General features: G+C 35.5%; 2 protein-coding genes across 2 annotated transcripts in view; one reads left to right on the plus strand and one right to left on the minus strand.

Annotated features, from left to right (window-relative positions):
• Window positions 1-20,045, plus strand: part of LOC138708711 (uro-adherence factor A-like) — a 146,929-nt gene that overhangs the window by 94,704 nt on the left and 32,180 nt on the right. The window lies entirely within an intron of this gene.
• Window positions 1-20,045, minus strand: part of LOC138708714 (venom carboxylesterase-6-like) — a 49,836-nt gene that overhangs the window by 1,470 nt on the left and 28,321 nt on the right. The window contains exons 3-11 of the mRNA XM_069838818.1: window positions 19,305-19,549; window positions 17,307-17,465; window positions 15,513-15,666; window positions 13,439-13,624; window positions 12,105-12,295; window positions 10,996-11,161; window positions 8,140-8,324; window positions 6,452-6,602; window positions 3,248-3,374 (exon numbers count right to left, since the gene is read on the minus strand). Of these exons, the coding sequence (XP_069694919.1) occupies window positions 3,248-3,374; window positions 6,452-6,602; window positions 8,140-8,324; window positions 10,996-11,161; window positions 12,105-12,295; window positions 13,439-13,624; window positions 15,513-15,666; window positions 17,307-17,465; window positions 19,305-19,502 (1,517 nt within the window). The 5' untranslated portion in view covers window positions 19,503-19,549. The remainder of the gene's footprint in view (window positions 1-3,247; window positions 3,375-6,451; window positions 6,603-8,139; window positions 8,325-10,995; window positions 11,162-12,104; window positions 12,296-13,438; window positions 13,625-15,512; window positions 15,667-17,306; window positions 17,466-19,304; window positions 19,550-20,045) is intronic.

Here is a 20,045-nt window from a genome sequence, read left to right on the forward strand (position 1 = left end):
ATTTTATATCACATGATCTCTGCCGAGCGTACACGGGCATTCAGAGTTAGCAGAGCTTGCCGTACATACTTGGAGGTGAGTGGAAGAAGAGCTACGAGAACACCTATCTATATCAACAGATCTTTATTCAAGAAAAGAACATTGCGATTTGGACATTTCAACGAAAATCATACCAAATTGTTGCTGTTCAGTCAGCTGTCCGAAGACAGGTTTAAACCTCATGAATGACACCAATAAGGCATCACTCATGAGACAACTAAGCCAAGAGATAATGGGGTAGGGTGGCCAGGTCAGGCCATTTCCCTCTCATACCCAAATTATGAGGTTCAAAATGTAGATTTTAGAACACAAAGTTTTAGATACAGATGATCAGTAATTGAAAAAAGAATTACTTTTTAAAAGCGTAGGCTAGGTTGAGCACGCATCAGTTATAATATCTGCTCGTGTGTTTGATATCTGAGGTCCGAATATTCCGACTCCCATATGCCTCTTTTCTTTCTTTTTATTTCTTAAATTATTATTTTTTATGGTGGGTAATATTTGACTGTTCGTTTGTATAGACCATTTATTTACCGACATAGTCGTTGCCCAGGGTGCACCACAGGAAGCTGGTCTATGCTACACCCACGATAAGGTGAGATGATGATGATAGAGATTTGTTGGATGCCACAGGGGAGCCGGAGCTTCCAGAGGAAACCCCTGTGTTACTTGGACCAACCCAAGTTATAAATTTAGGGTATATAAAGATCGAGCTCTAGTCCACAGCTGATTATAAATCCAGTGCTCTAGCCACTAGACACCATGGTGGCTCTTTATTATTATTATTATTATTATTATGATGATGAAAGAATAAGAAGACAGTAATGATAAAGTGGGTTTGCAGTGAAAGACCTGCCCTTGGGCAGAAAAGTATGAATGATAAGAAGACAGTAATGATAAAGTGGGTTTGCAGTGAAAGACCTGCCGTTGGGCAGAAAAGTATGAATGATAAGAAGACAGTAATGATAAAGTGGGTTTGCAGTGAAAGACCTGCCGTTGGGCAGAAAAGTATGAATGATAAGAAGACAGTAATGATAAAGTGGGTTTGCAGTGAAAGACCTGCCCTTGGGCAGAAAAGTATGAATGATAAGAAGACAGTAATGATAAAGTGGGTTTGCAGTGAAAGACCTGCCCTTGGGCAGAATACTATGAATGACTGATAATGTGCCCTGAATATGTTGTTACATCTGCGAATCCTTTGTTAGGAAGCACTGGAAACGTGTCTGGCTGATTCTATTTAATATTAATATTTCAGTATAAACAACATTTTAGTATTATGTCCATCATGACCAGGCTTCGAGACTTCGGACCCAATAGAGCAGTTCAGTGGGAAATCCACATAACGGCGTACTGAGTATAGTGGTAAAGCGTACAGTGGGTGGGGGTACTGTAGAATGAATGACAACAAATACTCAAAGGAAAATGCTCTGGATTTAAAGGTTCTGACGAATAATTTGGTTTTTATACAAACCCATTTTCAAACCGTGTCTGAAACTACAGTATTACACAGCTAGAAAAGTCAGAGCAAGAGATGCCGGAAGCCCTCAAATTAGTTGAGGAAATGACACAGAGAATTAATGAGACACCAAGTACACCGGGTACTGAACGTGTAAAACAGAAGTGGAAATCAATTTTACGTAAAAATAACGAATATGGAACATTGTGTAACATAAACAGCAAATTAGTGGACAAGAGTCACCCGAGAATAAAGGACTGTCTCTTAGAGACTGCAATGATGTTAGGTTTTTTCGTTTTGCTCCTATCACGTCATGCGACGTAGAGCGCAGCTTTTCACAGTACAAACTGTGTTTGGCAGATAACCGAAAAAGATTTACGTTTGAGACACTGAGAGTGAATCTTGTAGTACATTGCAATTCTGTACTGTAACTGCACTTCCTAAAGACGACCCATAGGATAAATGAAGAAATTAAAATTGCTACATGTTTATTCCTACCATTAACACTGTGTATAATTAAACACAAATGCTTATAAAAGACAGGAGAATAAATGCTGTTCACATTCTTTTGACATTGTCATTGTGCAATGTATATTTACTTTCAGAATGTCCATATGTGTGTGTTCCCCCATACTACCGTACTCTACTCTAAATAGCAACGTTGTTACCTCAACACATCTCCAACGTTCACTACCTGCAGCAAGTCACCAACCTATAGTATATGCACAGTAAACTTATTGTATTGGGTCCCAAGTCTCGAAGTCTGATCATGATTGAGAAACTGTCCCTGATGTGTTGTAGGAATAATTTTGATTTTTACATCCGTTCATGCTTTCACTCATCATGAACCATGCTTTAATAATTATAGTCTTGAATGATACATTAAGATGTTGTGGCAGCATGAATTAAAGTGCCCATTCACGATCACTCCTTTAAAATGAAGTACTTGACAGTAACTATATAATACATAATGCTTACACTGGCATCATTTACAATTTCCCATTTTGATGCATTGTTCATGGCACCAACGCTATTTATATAGACACGCGTCTTTCTCATTACCTATCTTGAAGCACTGATATTTCTTTCAGTAAACTGATCAGATTTTCATTGGTCAAAGGAGGACACCCTTAGTAGCATACATGAGATAAAATGTATTGGCATAATTATTGCATTAAAAGTGCAATGATTATTGTACAATGCAAATATTTTATTAATGATTGATTACAAGTATATGCCTGATTTATCAGAAGACAAAATGATGTTATTTTTTGTCCTTTATTTTTGTATTTATGTTCATGGGATGACAAAATTTTGTTCAATCATTTTGGGAAACACTTAAACAAATTTTAATTCATTGCAAGATAGCTGGAAATTGTAGCAGTTTTAGGATCTATCCTCCAAACCCAGTAATTTGATATGACTCATTAATATATGTTTTCAGATACAACTTCCCTTTGTCAGTTTCTCTGCAATTCTAACTAAGGTCCGTGATATGAAAAAGTCAGAGCATTGCCACTCTACTAACAATAATGTGCTATTAATTTTTGCATAATACTTTGCATATATATATATAAAGTCCCAGGACATTAACCATTCTGCTGTACTGACACATTTTCTTTGCAATATACTGTAACTAGATTTACCAGTCTTTGTAACCTTAGTTACAAGGCGAACAAGTGAAAGTCATCATGACTTGTTCGGTACAATATCAATTTCATTATCAATGCTAAGTGAATCTCATTCACTTACCCGTTGCTTATGAAGTGAGTCCAAATATCAAGTAATAATTTAGACATATCCCTGTCGTGCTGAATCTCCTCAGTGTTGCAATAGCCCACATCGAATATGAATGCTGTGTCGTCTCCATGGGAAACCCCTGTAAGGAATGCATGTTGAATTACCACCAGAGGATAGCCATGGATTATCTTGCAGTATGACAAGCGACACTGTAATGTTGAAACTACGTTGATAGTGATTATTATTAGCATTTCTATTGGCAGGGGCGTATTTTGCGGACTACCGGGGCTACCGGCGGTAGCCCAAGGAAATTACAAAAGAAAAAGTTTATAATATAACATAATGTAATAATTTTGTATTATTAGTTTTACCATAGTAATTAAAATTAAAGTAATTGTTAGATATATTTTGTGTAATAATAGGGTCAGCGGTAGCCCAAACCCTTTAACCAGTATACGCCACTGTCTATTGGTCAGGGAAATGAATGCATTATGTAATAGTATTCATTTCATTAAACATCATTAACAATAACTGCAGGGTTATTCCATGAAAATGCGACATTTTCACGAAAAATAAAAATCTCTCGAATCTCTGCTTGTTATATGTCATTTTTTTTCGTTATGTTCCGAATTTTTTTAATCTGACAACACTGATTGTGTAACAAGATGTATGTGGGAGAAAAAGCACAAAGAAGTCTGTGGTTTAAGAGCGCGAAATTATCTATTAGAAGTCACATATTTGAATGCACATTTAAGGCAAATAAATCATTACTTCTGTATGTTAAATTCAATTAATAATGAAGTGCTGACCTTTGTTAATAATTATAATGCATAGAAACCGTAATACAATGATTATTTCGTGCTTGATTGCAATTATTACAAAGAAAGGTTGAGCGTTCGTGCATCACTCTCAAATGGATATTTGTTTATATTTCGTCAAAACCATTTCATTTTTTAATGTCTCATAAATGTAAAAGTGAGACATCACATAACAATCAACTTCTTATATGGACAACATTTTTATTTATGTACAAATTCTACAAGAAAAACACGTGACACACGTGACAAAAATGTTACGTGTGTCACTATGGAATGACCCTGCATCATATTTTCGGAAATGACGAATGTAAACTTCATTTAACATATTGTGCAGTGTGGCACATCATGCAGTTAAGTTAATGCCTATATTAACATTTAGTAGTATTTACAACAATTAGTATAAACGAATAAAAGCTCTGTTTTCTTAATTGAGCACATTTTATTTTCCTATGTTCCCTCTTACATAGACTGCTTCTGTTGTTGTTAGGTAAGATCAGAATTATTGTATCTTTGCTGCTGGTTCCATCTCTCTTGGGGGAAAAGACCTGAATTCAGTACTGTTACCAAACAACATAAATGATAGTTCTCATCTAGTTTTGTATGTGTGGGTGTGGGGACGTGCATGCAGCTGTACACCATTCACCCAGGCATCATCATTTATGAGCTATGTACGCCCAAGTTGCAGTTCTTTTTACCACTATAGGCATTCCGTGGTAAGAATAAACGTGAGTATATAGTATATACTGGACTTTTTTTAGTACATACTCTTGTTAGTAAGAATAAAAACATTTGAGTACCTACTCATTTTTGATTACATACTCATAACATGGAAGCATAGTAGAATATACTCAAGTGTCCATCTTGTACAGAATATATACTCAAGCTTGATAAGAATAAAAGCTAGTATATTCTCATATTTATAAGTTCGTTCTAATGTTATTCTGAGTATGGTTTGTAGCAGGCTCAATCCTGAATAATTGTTGATTTGTGTTCAGTTTAAAGTTAAATAAAAAAATGGCAGAATTTATGAATTATGTAGTACCTCATTGCCTTTAACGCTTCACAAAAGTGAATGTGAAATTGGTTAAACACGTATTTGTTATTCATGAAGAACATAACTTATAAAAATATGAATGGCTATCAAATTATGAGGTTAGATTGTATTGTTAAATATAATTAACAATTACATTTATTTTGTAAAATTTGATTTGCAAAATGCAATTACTTGTAACTTTAAATTATATATATAACTCTCTATAATACAAAATAGAATTAGCATAACTGGAATTCTAGAAATGGATTGTAATCGCTATCCAACATCCCGTAATGACGATTTCCTAGTAGCCCTATTATTTTCTTGTTTCCTGTTTATTAACGTCACTTATCAGATTCCCTTTCTTTTTCATGTTTATTTATTTATTTATTTGTTTATTTAATTTATTTATTTTATTATTTAGTTAATTAATTAATTAATTAATTTGTTTACTTACTTATTTATTTACTTACTTACTTATTTATTTAATTATTTATCTATTTATAAAAAGCAAAACACAAACCACTACAGCATGCGGACAGCATGTGAAAGTCTATATAAAAAACTGAGTATCACGTGCAATGTGGTCAAAGAGGATAGGTAATACGAGTAGATACTAACTTTTAAACGATCAAGAAGGCTGTAGAGATGAGTATATATTCACGTTAGGTAGAATGTCTTTATTCTTACGAATATGAGTATGTTCTAGTCGTTACGAGTATATAATCACAGGAAGTGCTCATACTCAAAAGTATAAACCTTGAGAAAGTACTTAAGCTTTACTCTTACTACCCATTGCCCTTGTTGCACCACATGATGAAAGTTCTTAATGGACTGCTGTGAGAGAAACAGGAGCACCAAGCAAGTCTTTGTCCCACCAGTATTAGAACCTAAGTTACTAGTTCAGCCATTGTCAACTGGTGTGCCACGAGAAAATGAATAAAGTAAAGGTTGTCTAGTAAATTAGAAGAATAAAAGTGAAAACAATATTAAAAAACCGAGTCCACAAGAGTCAACATTCGGTAAACACGTTCCTTCCTAAAATCCTCAAAATTCCCCCTCTGATTTGGAACCACTGGTTTAGATTATATGAGTGTGCTCGGGATTTTAAATCACACCTGTAGTGTGCCACATATTGAAAAACGCTGCTCTAGTTGTTGGGCTAATGATGCACTAAGTTTCTAGAATTGATTAAGATTTCATTCATAAAGTTTGATTTGCTATTTCTAACCCATGTAGCAAAACAAGTTTTTGAATTTTTTTTTTACCATCACATTATTAAGAACTGAAGCTTTGTCCTGCAATGTTAGGTTTCCATTGCGTTACAATTTTCTAGTTTGACTACAATATAATAATAGTACTTACCAAAATTAGTGTCTGATCCTGACATAGCTTCAGAGAAACTGTGTTTGCCCCTGTACCCAAACTGGTAGAAGTAGACGGGTGCAGAGTTGACGGCTGCTTGGAGCCTTGCAGCTCGTTCCACTTCCACAACAAACATTCGATCTCCTACCATCTGGAAATAATGCATCATTGTCTTTGCATTTCATATTGAACTTCTTTTTATTTTGTTTTGAAGGCTAGTATTGGGATGTTTTTACAAATTATATGTTCACATTCTGAGGCTCGCTGTAAAAGTATTGCACACCATATTAAAAAAAAAATAAGCTTGCATTCTTTATACGATGTAAGAGTAATGGAACGGAGAAAAATTCTCTCCGGCGCCGGGATTTGAACCCGGGTTTTCAGCTCTACGTGCTGATGCTTTATCCACTAAGCCACACCGGATACCACCCCGGCGTCGGACAGAATCGTCTCAGATTAAGCTCCAACTCTTGGGTTCCCTCTAGTGGCCGTCCTCTGCACTACGTCATAGATGTCTATGAACGTAGGACCAAAGTCCACACATGTGCTGAGACGATTCTGTCCGACGCCGGGGTGGTATCCGGTGTGGCTTAGTGGATAAAGGATCAGCACCTAGAGCTGAAAACCCGGGTTCAAATCCCGGCGCCGGAGAGAATTTTTCTCCGTTCCATTACTCTTACATCGTATGATGACGCAAAATATCTGCATGGAAATATCATATGTACTTCGGTGCATTAAAAAAAATAAAATAATATATTTGCATTCTTTAGTTTTTGTATCTGTGTAAGTATGTTATGTAGAAATAAAACATTGATTTTGAACATATCCACAATCTTACGTTATTTTGGAACAAAGACATTTGCGTTTAAAATACCTTTTCCACAGGAAGTCATCGTTCTCAAACTTTGTTATCCTGTTCTTTTTGATGGACTTTAAGCTGGTACTTTGCATTGTCAGTCTCTGTTAGTGAGCCGTATATGGAAATATATATTTTAAACCATATTAGATGACTCGCTCGCTATATATAAAGTGTGCTTCTCACTATCTCTGGTAATAATAATCAAATTTAAAACAATAATTTCTTACCCATTTTTATGAAATGATTTGAGTTATGTATTGCTATTTAATGAAACCAATAGAATACACTAAACTTACGAAATTGTATACAAATACACACCTGCACGCACGCACGCACGCACGCATGCACATGAACACCATAGAAAGGCTGTCACAACACTCCAGGAACAAACTTCTAGAGTATGCTGCACTCAAATAACCAGTATCTTGTCTTGCTACCCACTGCTGCCTATTCAAATATCATTATGTGACTGAAGGTTTCTGGACAGTAACAAAATAATGCAGCCACTCAAAACAGAAAATGATGAGCAGTTATACTGCTTGAAAGTGCAGAGTATGGATACTGTCTAGGTAATATTCAGTGCAAATAAAAGGAGAAAAATGCTGGAAGAGTTGGCAGACCTAGGGTGCTCCTCCCTTCCTCCGAAATTTCAGACGCACATTCTTCGTAGAACAAGAGATAAGTTTGTTGATCGAATTTGTGGCACATGCCATCAATCGAAAATTGTATTTTGTAATCAAAAGGTTAGGGAGAAGTGTGCGTGCTCTTTATCATTGACGATTGTTGTTGTCGTACTAATTAGAAATGGCATCATCACTATCATACAGACCTGTATAACCTTGCTTGTAGTGTCAGGAGATATTGGCTTCCCTTGGAAATAAAATTGGTGAATTTTCTGGGCAACAGCCTGCTTCTGCTCTTCTGCTGCTGTATAGTTGAAGTCCAGTATGTGGGGCGCCAGCTCAGCGAACCTGGTCTGCAGTTCATGTAGCGTGTCTTCTCTGTCCACCCAGTCTATAAATATAAATGTGTTAATGATTCGTAGTGGTAAAGTCTGATGAAAAGGATTGATTAAGAGTATGAACACATCGCTGGCTTACTTCTAAGGCCTATATTACATTATCAAATTTCTGTGTCACAGAATATGATAACATTTTTTATCAAATATATATGATCAAATGTCTGATTTTGGGTATATTACACTATATCAAAGCTTTTATCACATCTTTCATCACAGTTCTAACAATCAATCCACGACAGTTCAATGCATGTTGCAACTCTAAGTGCAGTAATGCATTAATACTGGAGAAGAAATAAAAGAAAAAACATATTCGGGTTAGAGATTGGGCAGGGAGAAGAGATACAAAAGGACTCCGTCAAACTCTATTGAGAGAACTTCAGTGTGAAGATGTAAAATCCTATTCTCCGTATTTAAGAATGGATGACATAACATTTCATGTGACTCATAATGTGATGTTAAAAGCCATGTGGTTTCACAGACCATATATGATGTGATATGATATAATCTATGATTTATTGTCATTAAGCACAGCATCCCAAGTGGCTGATGGCCCTTCACATTTGTCACACAGACCATATTTACTTAATGTCCGCCATTTTCTTTCTTCTTAGTCAAAGATTTGATCAAAAGTATGATGATGACCATAACTTTTATCACAGAACTATGCCACAACTATATGTGATCAAAGATGCTATATTACACTGTAAAAGATTTTATCATATATATTTTATCAAACTTCTGTGACACAGAAATTTGATAGTGTAATATAGGCCTAAAACCTCGTAATTGCATTTCACGAAATTGTTGTTGTTGTTTTCTAATGCCAGGTGTTTGACAATAAAGTCATTTGACCTCTTGCACTCCAATATTTTTCAAAGATATGATCAATTTTCACGAAATTGTACGAGAAAGCAAAATAACTTTTTATTCTTTTTTATACGCCAGCATCACAACTGTTATGCTGCATTTGTATACTTATCAGCTGTTATCAGCAGACACACTTTGAAAATATACAACATTCAGGAAGACCTGGACTAGTGAGGTTTGCATAAGACATCAAATGTAAGAAACGTAAAATGAACTTGTTTGCTTAATATTTTAATAAGTCAATAGCAATTTTATTATTGCTGTTCACTAGATTTCTTTAGCTAGAATATTATGCTTTTTGATTAATTCTGTGTAGAATTTTTAATACAACTTGTTTTGACAGACTATTTTGTGATGTAGGTTTTCCATTATCTGGAAATAATATTCAATAGTTCTATCTAGTCGGCCTGAGTGACGCAGTCGTAAAGTGCTGGCCTTCTGTGCCAGAGGTTGTGGGTTCCATCCCGGCCCAGATCTATGGCATTTAAATATGCTTGAATGCGACAGTCTCATGTCAATAGATTTACTGGCATGTAAAAGAACTCCTGCAGGACAAAATTCCGGCGCACATCGACGATGCTGATATAAGCTCGGCAGTTGTGAGCGTCTTTAAGTAAAACATAACTTACAATTTAATTCTATCTAAAAAGACTGTTCAGGTCATAGTTTCCAAAGATTCCAGATACATTATCCCAGCATCAAAATTATGTGGTATTTTGTTAGAAAGATTTACGAAATTTCTACAATAGGTTGGAAGAACACTGTGTACTCTCATTTTGTTTTCGTGATGGCCAACAGTGTAGTACTGCTACACAATTTGACGGTTATTATCAACTCAGTTCACAAACCAAAATCCCACCTTCAAATTTGACCTTTGGTTTTAAGACTTGTGGATTACGAATGTTGATGAAGAGAAAGGAAACTCTTCTTCTTCTTCTTCTTTTTCTTCTTCAGTGGTCCAACATATGATATTCATCATCTTGTCTCGAACATGTTTGGTGTAACTGACCAAAAATCTTTTAGCTGCATTCTATCAACTATAGTGGGGAAAAATAGCGAGTAAATGTAGAGGAATGAAAGCATAGCTGTTTTATCTGACACCTCTTTGAATAAAACAAAGACCATTTTAGTTATTGCGAGAGATGCATACCACTTTTTGATTAAGACTTATTGAGAGTGTGATGGTTGTATGATCTGTATGGCTTTCATGCTCTAGACTACTGAACTAGTTTTGTACAATATGAAATTAATTTATTGATGTTGTCAGCCTTGCAGGAGTTAAATGTGACTGTGCTGTGAATATTTCCAACATTATATAAGAGAAATAATGAAAATAGCAATTTTTGTTTTATATACTGTATTTGAGAGCTAGAAAATTAAGAATTAAGTTACTGTGTTTAAAATATGAGGCATTGAGTACTGTAATTATTTGTATGTTCATGTCATATATGAATTAAACACAACAGGGAACAGTAATCTTTCCATGTAAACGTGTAATTCCTGGCAATCTGCATGTGACTGTAACTTGTACTTCTTGTTGTCAGGGATATTACGGACAGTTTGTCTTTTAAAAGATTATGGAAACTAACAGTGTTTTGATATGTAATTGAGAACAGCTGTGCCTGATTTCTTGAAACTGTTAAGCAAATGGGGGACTGGTTAATTCCTTTAGTGCATTCCTTAATTATAAACGTCGTAAAATTACAGCAATATAAAATGAATATTTTACTACTGTACATAATGTGGATTGCACTTAAAGTTTTCAGAATGTAACTGAAATATATTCTTAGTGTATACCTGCTGCAGGAAAAAGACCTTCCTCTGTTGTAACACTTATAATCCATGGTAGGTCTTGAACACTGCCATCCAAGAGCATGTCTATTGGTTGTCTGTCCAGAAATGGAGTTGCCCCTGCCACTTCTACAGTAGGTCCAAACGGAGTATAAGGGTTGTTGAGCCATCCCTAAGCAGGTTGAAATAAAAAAAAAAACAAACAAACAAATTAGCTATAACTGTTTACTGTTAGAATTACAGCTACTACCACTCCAAACACAGATTGCACAGTGCATTGTCTTCTGCTTTTGGAATTATTACAGAAGAAATAGATACTTCCAATCCAATGTTATATAAATCCAGAGTTATTAATGTTATGAGAAATCAGTTTACATTCTTCTGTAAATTAATTCAAGTTATTATTGTTGATCGTGACTATTACTATTATTATAAATATGGAAATCCTTAACAAGACTTTCTTCAGAAGGAAAACAGAACTTGAAGGAATGTGTTGTAGGTTGTAAATGTAATGTTCTTAAAAGAATTTTGCCCTTGGATGAGGATAGTCCAGGCAGAATTGATAGACCATTCATCGACACGTCAAAATCCGACTTTGGAGGTGGCACAATGGATCCATATGGTGTGTGAGTTTGTCCCACCCTCACTTGTGATGCATCTAATATAATAGTAAATTTGTGCAAAGGCACAAAAACTATTGGGGTACAATATACAATCCTGAAATTCGCATTTTGAGGTACATGTAACAGTAGTATGAATTTCAATTGTGCTATTGAGTAGACCTGTGAGATTTCTGAGAATTATTGGGCGTAAGCCTAGGAAAGAATGAACATAATAAGAAGTCTTGTTGAAGATATAAAACTTACCAGAAGAAATGGATGAAATATCTACTAAGAATATTCCCTGAGCATTTGCCATTGCAGTAATTTTAATTTCATTCCATTTGGTAGACAGGAAGTGATAGCGACAGTGAACTAGATACAAATTTTACTTTGACATCTGAACGGGACTTACACCCATTCCTTGATTTGGCAGAAAAACAAGAAGCAGATCCATTTAATACATGTTTGAATGCATTATAACACAAAACTGTAGAGAAATATAATGAATATTACCTGAAATGTGGGGACTTGTTGTACGATCATGCTAGCTGGCCTGTGCCTCAAGCAGTCCACCAGCTCTCGTGAAGTCTGTGTGCCACAGCCTAATGCTTGTGCCAGTCTCACAGCTTTTTCTCTTCCGTTTTTCATCTGTGTCCACGGACATAAAGCACTTCCACTCTGGGAGATTCCACGTTGAAATAAGCCTAAAAACCATAACCAGCAAGGAATCTAATAGAATAATTGATCATTGTTTTTCTTTATTTAAACTTCCACAGAGGATGTTCTGCATTCTTGACATAATTGTGTGTCAAACAGCCGTAGTCTGTGTGAATTCTAAATTTTCCTATTGCTATTATTATTAACATTATTGTTAATACATAACAGAAGAGTGGTAAATTTGACGATGTGTGCTATACAGCATTTCCTCACTAAATTTATTGTATTTATTTTATCTTAAAGTATGGTATAGTTATGGAATTGAACAGGATACATCAGCTTCTTGTCTATGCGGATGACGTGAATATGTTAGGAGAAAATCCACAAACGATTAGGGAAAACACGGAAATTCTAGTTGAAGCAAATAAAGCGATAGGTTTGGAAGTAAATCCCGAAAAGACTAAGTATATGATTGTCTCGTGACCAGAATATTGTACGAAATGGAATTATAAAAATTGGAGATTCATCCTTCGAAGAGGTGGAAAAATTCAAATATCTTGGAGCAACAGTAACAAATATAAATTATACTCGGGAGGAAATTAAACGCAGACTAAATATGGGAAATGCCTGTTATTATTCGGTTGAGAAGCCTTTGTCATCTAGTCTTCTGTCAAAAAGTCTGAAAGTTAGAATTTATAAAACAGTTATACTATTGTTTATTCTGTATGGTTGTGAAACTTGGACTCTCACTTTGAGAGAGGAACAGAGATTAAGGGTGTTTGAGAATAAGGTTCTTAGAAAAATATTTGGGGCTAAGAGGGATGAAGTTACAGGAGAATGGAGAAAGTTACACAACACAGAGCTGCACGCATTGTATACTTCACCTGACATAATTAGGAACATAAAATCCAGACGTTTGAGATGGGCAGGACATGTAGCACGTATGGGCGAATCCAGAAATGCATATAGAGTGTTAGTTGGGAGGCCGGAGGGAAAAAGACCTTTGGGGAGGCGGAGACGTAGATGGGAGGATAATATTAAAATGGATTTGAGGGTGTTGGGATATGATGATAGAGACTGGGTTAATCTTGCTCAGGATAGGGACCGATGGCGGGCTTATGTGAGGGCGGCAATGAACCTCCGGATTCCTTAAAAGCCAGCCAGTAAGTAAGTAAGTATGGTATAGTTACCATGAGATGTTGGTGATAAATAGTGGTATTGAACACTGGCGCCTCCTGCAGATTGCCCAGTTAGTGTAACACTGGCTGGATTGCCACCGAATGAAGCAATATTCCTCTGGATCCAACGTAGAGCTGCAGTTTGATCTTTCAGTCCCATGTTTCCTGGAACCACTTCATCTTCTGTGCTAAGGAAACCTGTAAGATTCGTAATGAGCTGAGCATTCTCAGTTTCCACACCATTGCTTCATTATGACTGTAATACTAATCCCCTAATTCACAAGAACCTCTTCATCTTCATCTTCATATGGCCGTTAAATAAAGATACATAAATTAGTATGCAAATCATTTTGTATGACATTTCACAAAGAACAGTGAACTACTAATATTTTTAATATGCAAGTTTGACAGAAGAGACTCACTATTGTTTGAAGTGAAATACTGACCAGCTCTATTATAAGATAATTATTGAGCTAATTAGCTCCAAATTAAAATTGAGTGCCTTTGTCACAATTTTAAACATTATGTCCTGATATGAACAACATCAAAGTATAGATAGAATGAAGCTAAGCAGAATAATACATTGCTTTTCAAGAAAATAGTAATTTCATTCATTCCAGTATTACATAATTATATAGAAGATAACGAGCACCACCTATCTGTCTTGATATTTTTGGTAGACAGTGAACAGTGTTGAAGGTTAAATATACAGTAGCGTGCAAATTAATCCGAACAACGTAATTACTTATGCAAAAACACTCAAACAGGATAAAAAAAAGGATCTAAGACATGCCTCAGTAATCTATGTGGCCTCCCTTGTTCCTAATAACAGCTCTGAGACTATTTGGCATGGATTCCACTAATTTCCCACAAATATTCTTCATTTCTTCATCGCGAAACCATACACCAATGAGGGCAGAAATCATCTTCTCCTTTGTAGAACAATCCATTTTTTGCATTCTTCTTTTGCAAATTGACCACAAGTTCTCAATGGGGTTGATGTCGGGTGAGTTGCCTGGCCAGGGGAGTACCTGAATATTCTTCTTGTTGAAGAATTCTGTAGTTTTTCGAGACGTATGGCATGGTGCCAGGTCTTGTTGGAACACACCTCTGCCATCCAGAAATGATTTTTGCAGCTGGGGTACGATTCTGGTTTCCAATAAGTGAATATATTTGTCAGAATTCATCATTCCCTTGATAGGTATTAATGCTCTAGGCCCTTCATGTGTAAAACAACCCCAAAATATTACTTTAGGGGGGTATTTGGGTGCTTGTTGGAGATGATCTGCTGTTACTTTTTCAGATCCTTTCCGTATGTAAGAAACATGGTGGGCGTGGACCTCGAAATAAGACTCATCGGAAAAAAGTACATTCTTCCAGTCATTCACTGTCCAGTGTTGATGTAATTTTGCACACATTAAGCGTTTTTTGCACATAACAGGGGTTAGCAGTTGCTTCTTAATAGGCTTACGAGCCCTTCGTCCAGCTTCCAAAAGCCTACGCCGCACTGTTGTGACGTGAATATTCGCCCCAGTGGTAGCCATTAACTCGCGGGTTAAGTCAACAGCAGTTAGTCTAGGATTTAATTTACTTTTCCTGACAATTAAACAATCATCTGCAGGTGAAGTCTTCCTTTTCTGGCCACAGTTTCCTTTTTTCTGGAGTGTGATGGATCCAGTCTCCCTGTATCGTTTTATGATCGAATTAATAGTAGCCAAACCGATGTGACATTCTGCAGCAATTTGCCTCTGTGTCATAGAAGAATGCTCTGCTAATGTTATAATTTTAGACCCCGTTTTCGTGGAGTTGTATCCATTTGTGAAGACGACAGAATGTACACAGGATTGCAGTATTAAGTCTTCAACACAACTGAAATGCTTATAAGTACAAAACGACAGGCAAAATGTCACATATTATAAAAAAAATAATGACAGACCTTCAACAATGGAATTACACGTAATGTCAATTAAAGCGGTATGAGCAGCTGTGAGGCCAACAATGACAGAAAATGTAAAAATATGTCGTGTTCGGATTAATTTGCACGCTACTGTAGTAGTACTGTCAGAATGAAAACTGTATATCTTACCAAGTGGTCCTAGTCTGTAGTTGAAAGTTACTAGAACAACATCTCGATCCAGAAGGTATTTAGGACCCAAATAGCTTCCTTCAGCATATGTAAAGCCTCCTCCATGTATATTTACAATGACGTCTAGAAGTGGAGCACTGCCCCCTGCTGGCAACTGGGCAAAGATGATTATGTTATTAGTGTTGATGAATGTCTGGATAGCTGAATTGGTGCGAGGAAAGAATTATAAATCGAAAGGTACATGAGCAGTGATAAAAGAATCTGACATTTTCCTTAGTTTGCACAACTGTTAACAAGAGTACCATAATTGCTCAAGAACTTATAAATATTGTTAAACTGCGTAATCTCTTTGCATACAACACTGGTATCAGGACTTCACTTGGATCTCCAGCATGTTAACTAGATGTGTTATTCTGTGCCATAAAACAGTTCTGTCAAAGTTGAAATGCAATGAAAAACAACGAAATTACTTTAAATCCATTATCTTGTTAACTAAGCTCTCAGTTAAATAGACTTAGAAATATATCAGATTTCTATAGAGCTCTCGTTTCTTGACTAACTGCACTGTGAAGTAATGATGATACTGGTCTGTAGTACTGTTGGTGCAGGATATTCAGAGGTCAACGTTTGGGGAATAACTTCATTACCTGTTATAAATTCCTGTTGTTGCTGCATATAATTTATCAACAAATACTATAGAATTATTTATCATATCATTGATCATCATAAGAGCAATTTTGTGACTTGAAATATTTAAAATTTTTACTTCTTGTACGAAGTAAGTTATGCAAGTGAAACTTTTCTTTAATTTAACTGCAGTAGAGTGAGTAACTCTACTCTAGAACATCGTTTCCCAACCCGTGGTTCACGAACCCCCAGGGGGTTCGCAAAATATTTCAAGGGGTTCGCCAAAACTTTTCCGTAATGGCGAGTTTCGAGGTTAGGCTTATTATTGTTTCCTTCATTTCTGCAGCATTGTCATAATAATAATAATAATAATAATAATAATAATAATAATAATAATAATAATTTTAAAATTAAATTAACCCTATAATGCCCCATGTATAACATCAGGAATTTATCACATTATTTCCACAATAAATTAATATTTACCGCGAATGCCTGATTTACAGTTATGTAACAACGTTAGGAATGCATTTGATTTCACTACAATGGAAATGTAGTCTGGCAGCTTCTTTGTGTTCTAACAATACTAACAACAGTACCGCGACCCGACTAAGGAACGGCTACATGGAGGTCAGGCCTTTGATTTTAGATGTTAATGTGGAATTTCAACAAACTTATATTTAATTTTGTATTTTCAATAAATTGCCCCCTGTACTTTGGATTTGGTCCTAAAGTTTTAGAGTTAATTTAATCTCAGTCTTTTGCTTCCCTTGTAAAATTTTCTTTTTGACAGCAGGTTTACACTCTAAGCCAACGATATGCTATTCCAGATGTTGTAAGTAAAATAGAGTTCAGGTACTATATAGAATTATGTACTGTGGTAAAATACAATACTGTATCTTAATTTTTAACATACAATTTTAATAGTACAGTACAGTACATACATACCTATGTTTGCTTAGTTAGTTTTTATGAATAAAAATTGGGTTTTTACTTTGTCAGACATCCTTTTTTCTTAATTATTCCTGAGCTGTATTTAATTATCTGGACTTCTGCATATCCGGATCGGCTTGATCCCCAATTATTCCGGATAATTGGAGTTCTGCTGTAAGTAAGTAATATGAGAAATAGTTCTAGGATTAATAACAATTCAGTTTGAAGACAAACCATTGGCGAGTAAACATTAATATAAAGACAGTCTTCTGCTCCCTGCAGTGCTTTCATTGTTGAAGCTTCTGCTTGAGAAACGAAGAAATACTGCAGACATGAACTCCCAGGTTTCGAAGCTGGCCATACTCCTCTCCATGGCTTTGTTGGTATGGGATCCTGTAATTAGAATTGTATTATTTATCTATGCTTTTACACTGATCAGAGATGGACATGAACAGTAAATGTAATCATTTCATTCATTCATAGTTTTCTGCCCAAGGGCAGGTCTTTCACTGCAAACCCAACATTCCCCAATCTTTGCCTATTTACTACCATCCTCTTAGTCTCCACATATGATCCATGTATCTTAATGTCATCTATCCTCTGATATCTTCTTCTGTCCCGAACTCTTTTACCCATTCACCATTCCTTCCAGTGCATCCTCCAGTAGGCAGTTTCTTCTCACCCAGTGACCCAGCTAATTTTTTTTTCTTCCTGATCAGTTTCAGCATCATTCTTTCTTCACCCACTCTTTCCAACACAGCTTCCTTGCTTATTCTGTCTGTCCATTTCACACGTTCCATTCTTCTCCATACCCACATTTCAATGCTTCTAGTCGCTTCTCTTTGCTTTGTCATAATATCCATGTTTCTGCCCCATATAATGACATACTCCACACAAAGCACTTCAGTAGTATCTTCCTTAGTTCTTTTTCCAGAGATCCGTAGAAAATGCTCCTTTTTCTATTAAAGGTTCAGAACAGTAATTAACTGGTTTGCAAGTGTAATAAAGCTACAAATTTAGCTACAACTAAACATAATAGACTGTTAATATTGGATATAGTTTCATAAAACATTTCATCGTCAGATTACTTTCAGACTTACAATGCGGATATTTTAAAGTAGGTCTAACAGTATTGCAATACATTAATAGTACGGTGTTTATTTTTTTTTCTAAAAACGTATAAATTTCTAAATAGAAGATTTAAAACCCTAGAATGATCCTAAAACATTGATTGAAAAAAAAAAGGTAATTTTTGTTTTTTAAAACATAAAAATCTGGGGCTTGCTTATCATGTTATCAATTTATTGTATTAAAAAATAACATGTAAGTGATATCTTGTATCTGCAGAAATGGTAACTGCATTTATATTTTTAACTCTAAGTCACTCCCTCTGTTTGTCATTCACATACATAGTCTTTTCTCCTGAGCTTTCGAGAGGTTCATACTCGAGTGAATTAGCTGAGAAGTATCTTCATCTTCTTTCTGAAGGCGTAGAAAGCTACAGAAGCACTTCAGCCCATTGTGTAGCTGAATAGTATACACATTCTGTAAAGAAATTTTCCTCGAAATTTCATGGAAGTTTATTTGTAGCTTTTATTGTAAAAATTGTAGCCTATGAACTGGAAATTTACTTGCATGACTTGAAAACATTTAAATTAATTACTTAGAATGTATTATCTTAAAGCAAAGAAGTAGCCAACATAATTATGTACTTTATTGTTTTGTAACTTACCAAACATTTTTCTGTTAACGCTGACATAAACTTCCGAAAAAATGGTAGTTTATCATCCTGTTGAATTGTTTTTTTGTGTCATGTTTACGTTTTTTGGTGGGATGGGAAAGAATGGGAGATCGTCTCTGTCACTTCATCACTGATTGAGCATTAAAGAAAGAAAGTTGGGTAGGAAGCAAATGCTGTCTAGGTCAAGTTCTTGTAACTGTTGTTAATTAGCCATGAATATATGAAATCAGTGAAAGCAATCACACAGTTCAAAAGTAACTGCTTTATTATTTACTGCTTAAAATATGCACAAATTTACATTTTTTAAATTGTTAATCTGTAAATCTTTATTGAAAGCATGACCCTCAGTAATTCGGTAGAAGGAAAATTATCGATCAGTAATATATAACTTCATACATAAAGAGAATATATTGATAATTAATTATTCATTGTCTATGTCCTTATCTACCAATTCCTCTAATGCATTAGACTGTGTGAAGTATTAAAATTACCTTGAATCGATGTTTTCCGATGGGTGGTTTTGCGTAGGGTATTCCTTGGAATGCTGCAAATATTCTTCCTCCAGATGAGGTGAGGTATGTTCCACGGAGTGCCCCTTGTTCAACATGAACCAGTGGTCCCACCTGAGGTGGTGCAGCACCACACACTAGTGTGACTGTTAATAACAGTAGTTTCGTTGCTGAAATCATTTTGGGTCCAATCCTGTTCTGATATTCATCCAACACTAAATGTTAGCCTGGAAACATATGTCCAAACCTCCTGAGTCTGAACTGTATTTATACAGCATGTTGTTGATGTTAGATAGCTAGCACAGCAAACAGATGTTAAATCTTTATTTCACATCATGTGAGATATTATTGTGTTTATCAGCTATTGTTCTGAACCTTATCATAGTTGTCTAGTCTGCTAATGCGGAGTATTTAATATGAACTTACGTGTATTTGTGGGTATGGTCCACGTTTTTGTTATGTTATGTTACAACTGAGATACTGTGTATAGAAGTGCAACTACTACATGACACATGACCAACATAATGAAGGTAATAAAACTCTCAAATATCTACCTTATTTGACTTCATTACAAAACCTAAACATTTAATTTACTTGTGTTTATAATACGTATGTCCGCCTTAAAATCAATTGGGAAATGTTCCGCAAATACACTATCTACCAAAAAGTAATTGGGCACCTAGGATTTTACGTGCTAGCTGCCATGTTTCGGTGGCTACTATG

This window comes from Periplaneta americana, chromosome 11 (genome assembly GCF_040183065.1).
Source record: "Periplaneta americana isolate PAMFEO1 chromosome 11, P.americana_PAMFEO1_priV1, whole genome shotgun sequence".
In the NCBI taxonomy this organism is placed as follows: Eukaryota; Metazoa; Arthropoda; class Insecta; order Blattodea; family Blattidae; genus Periplaneta; species Periplaneta americana.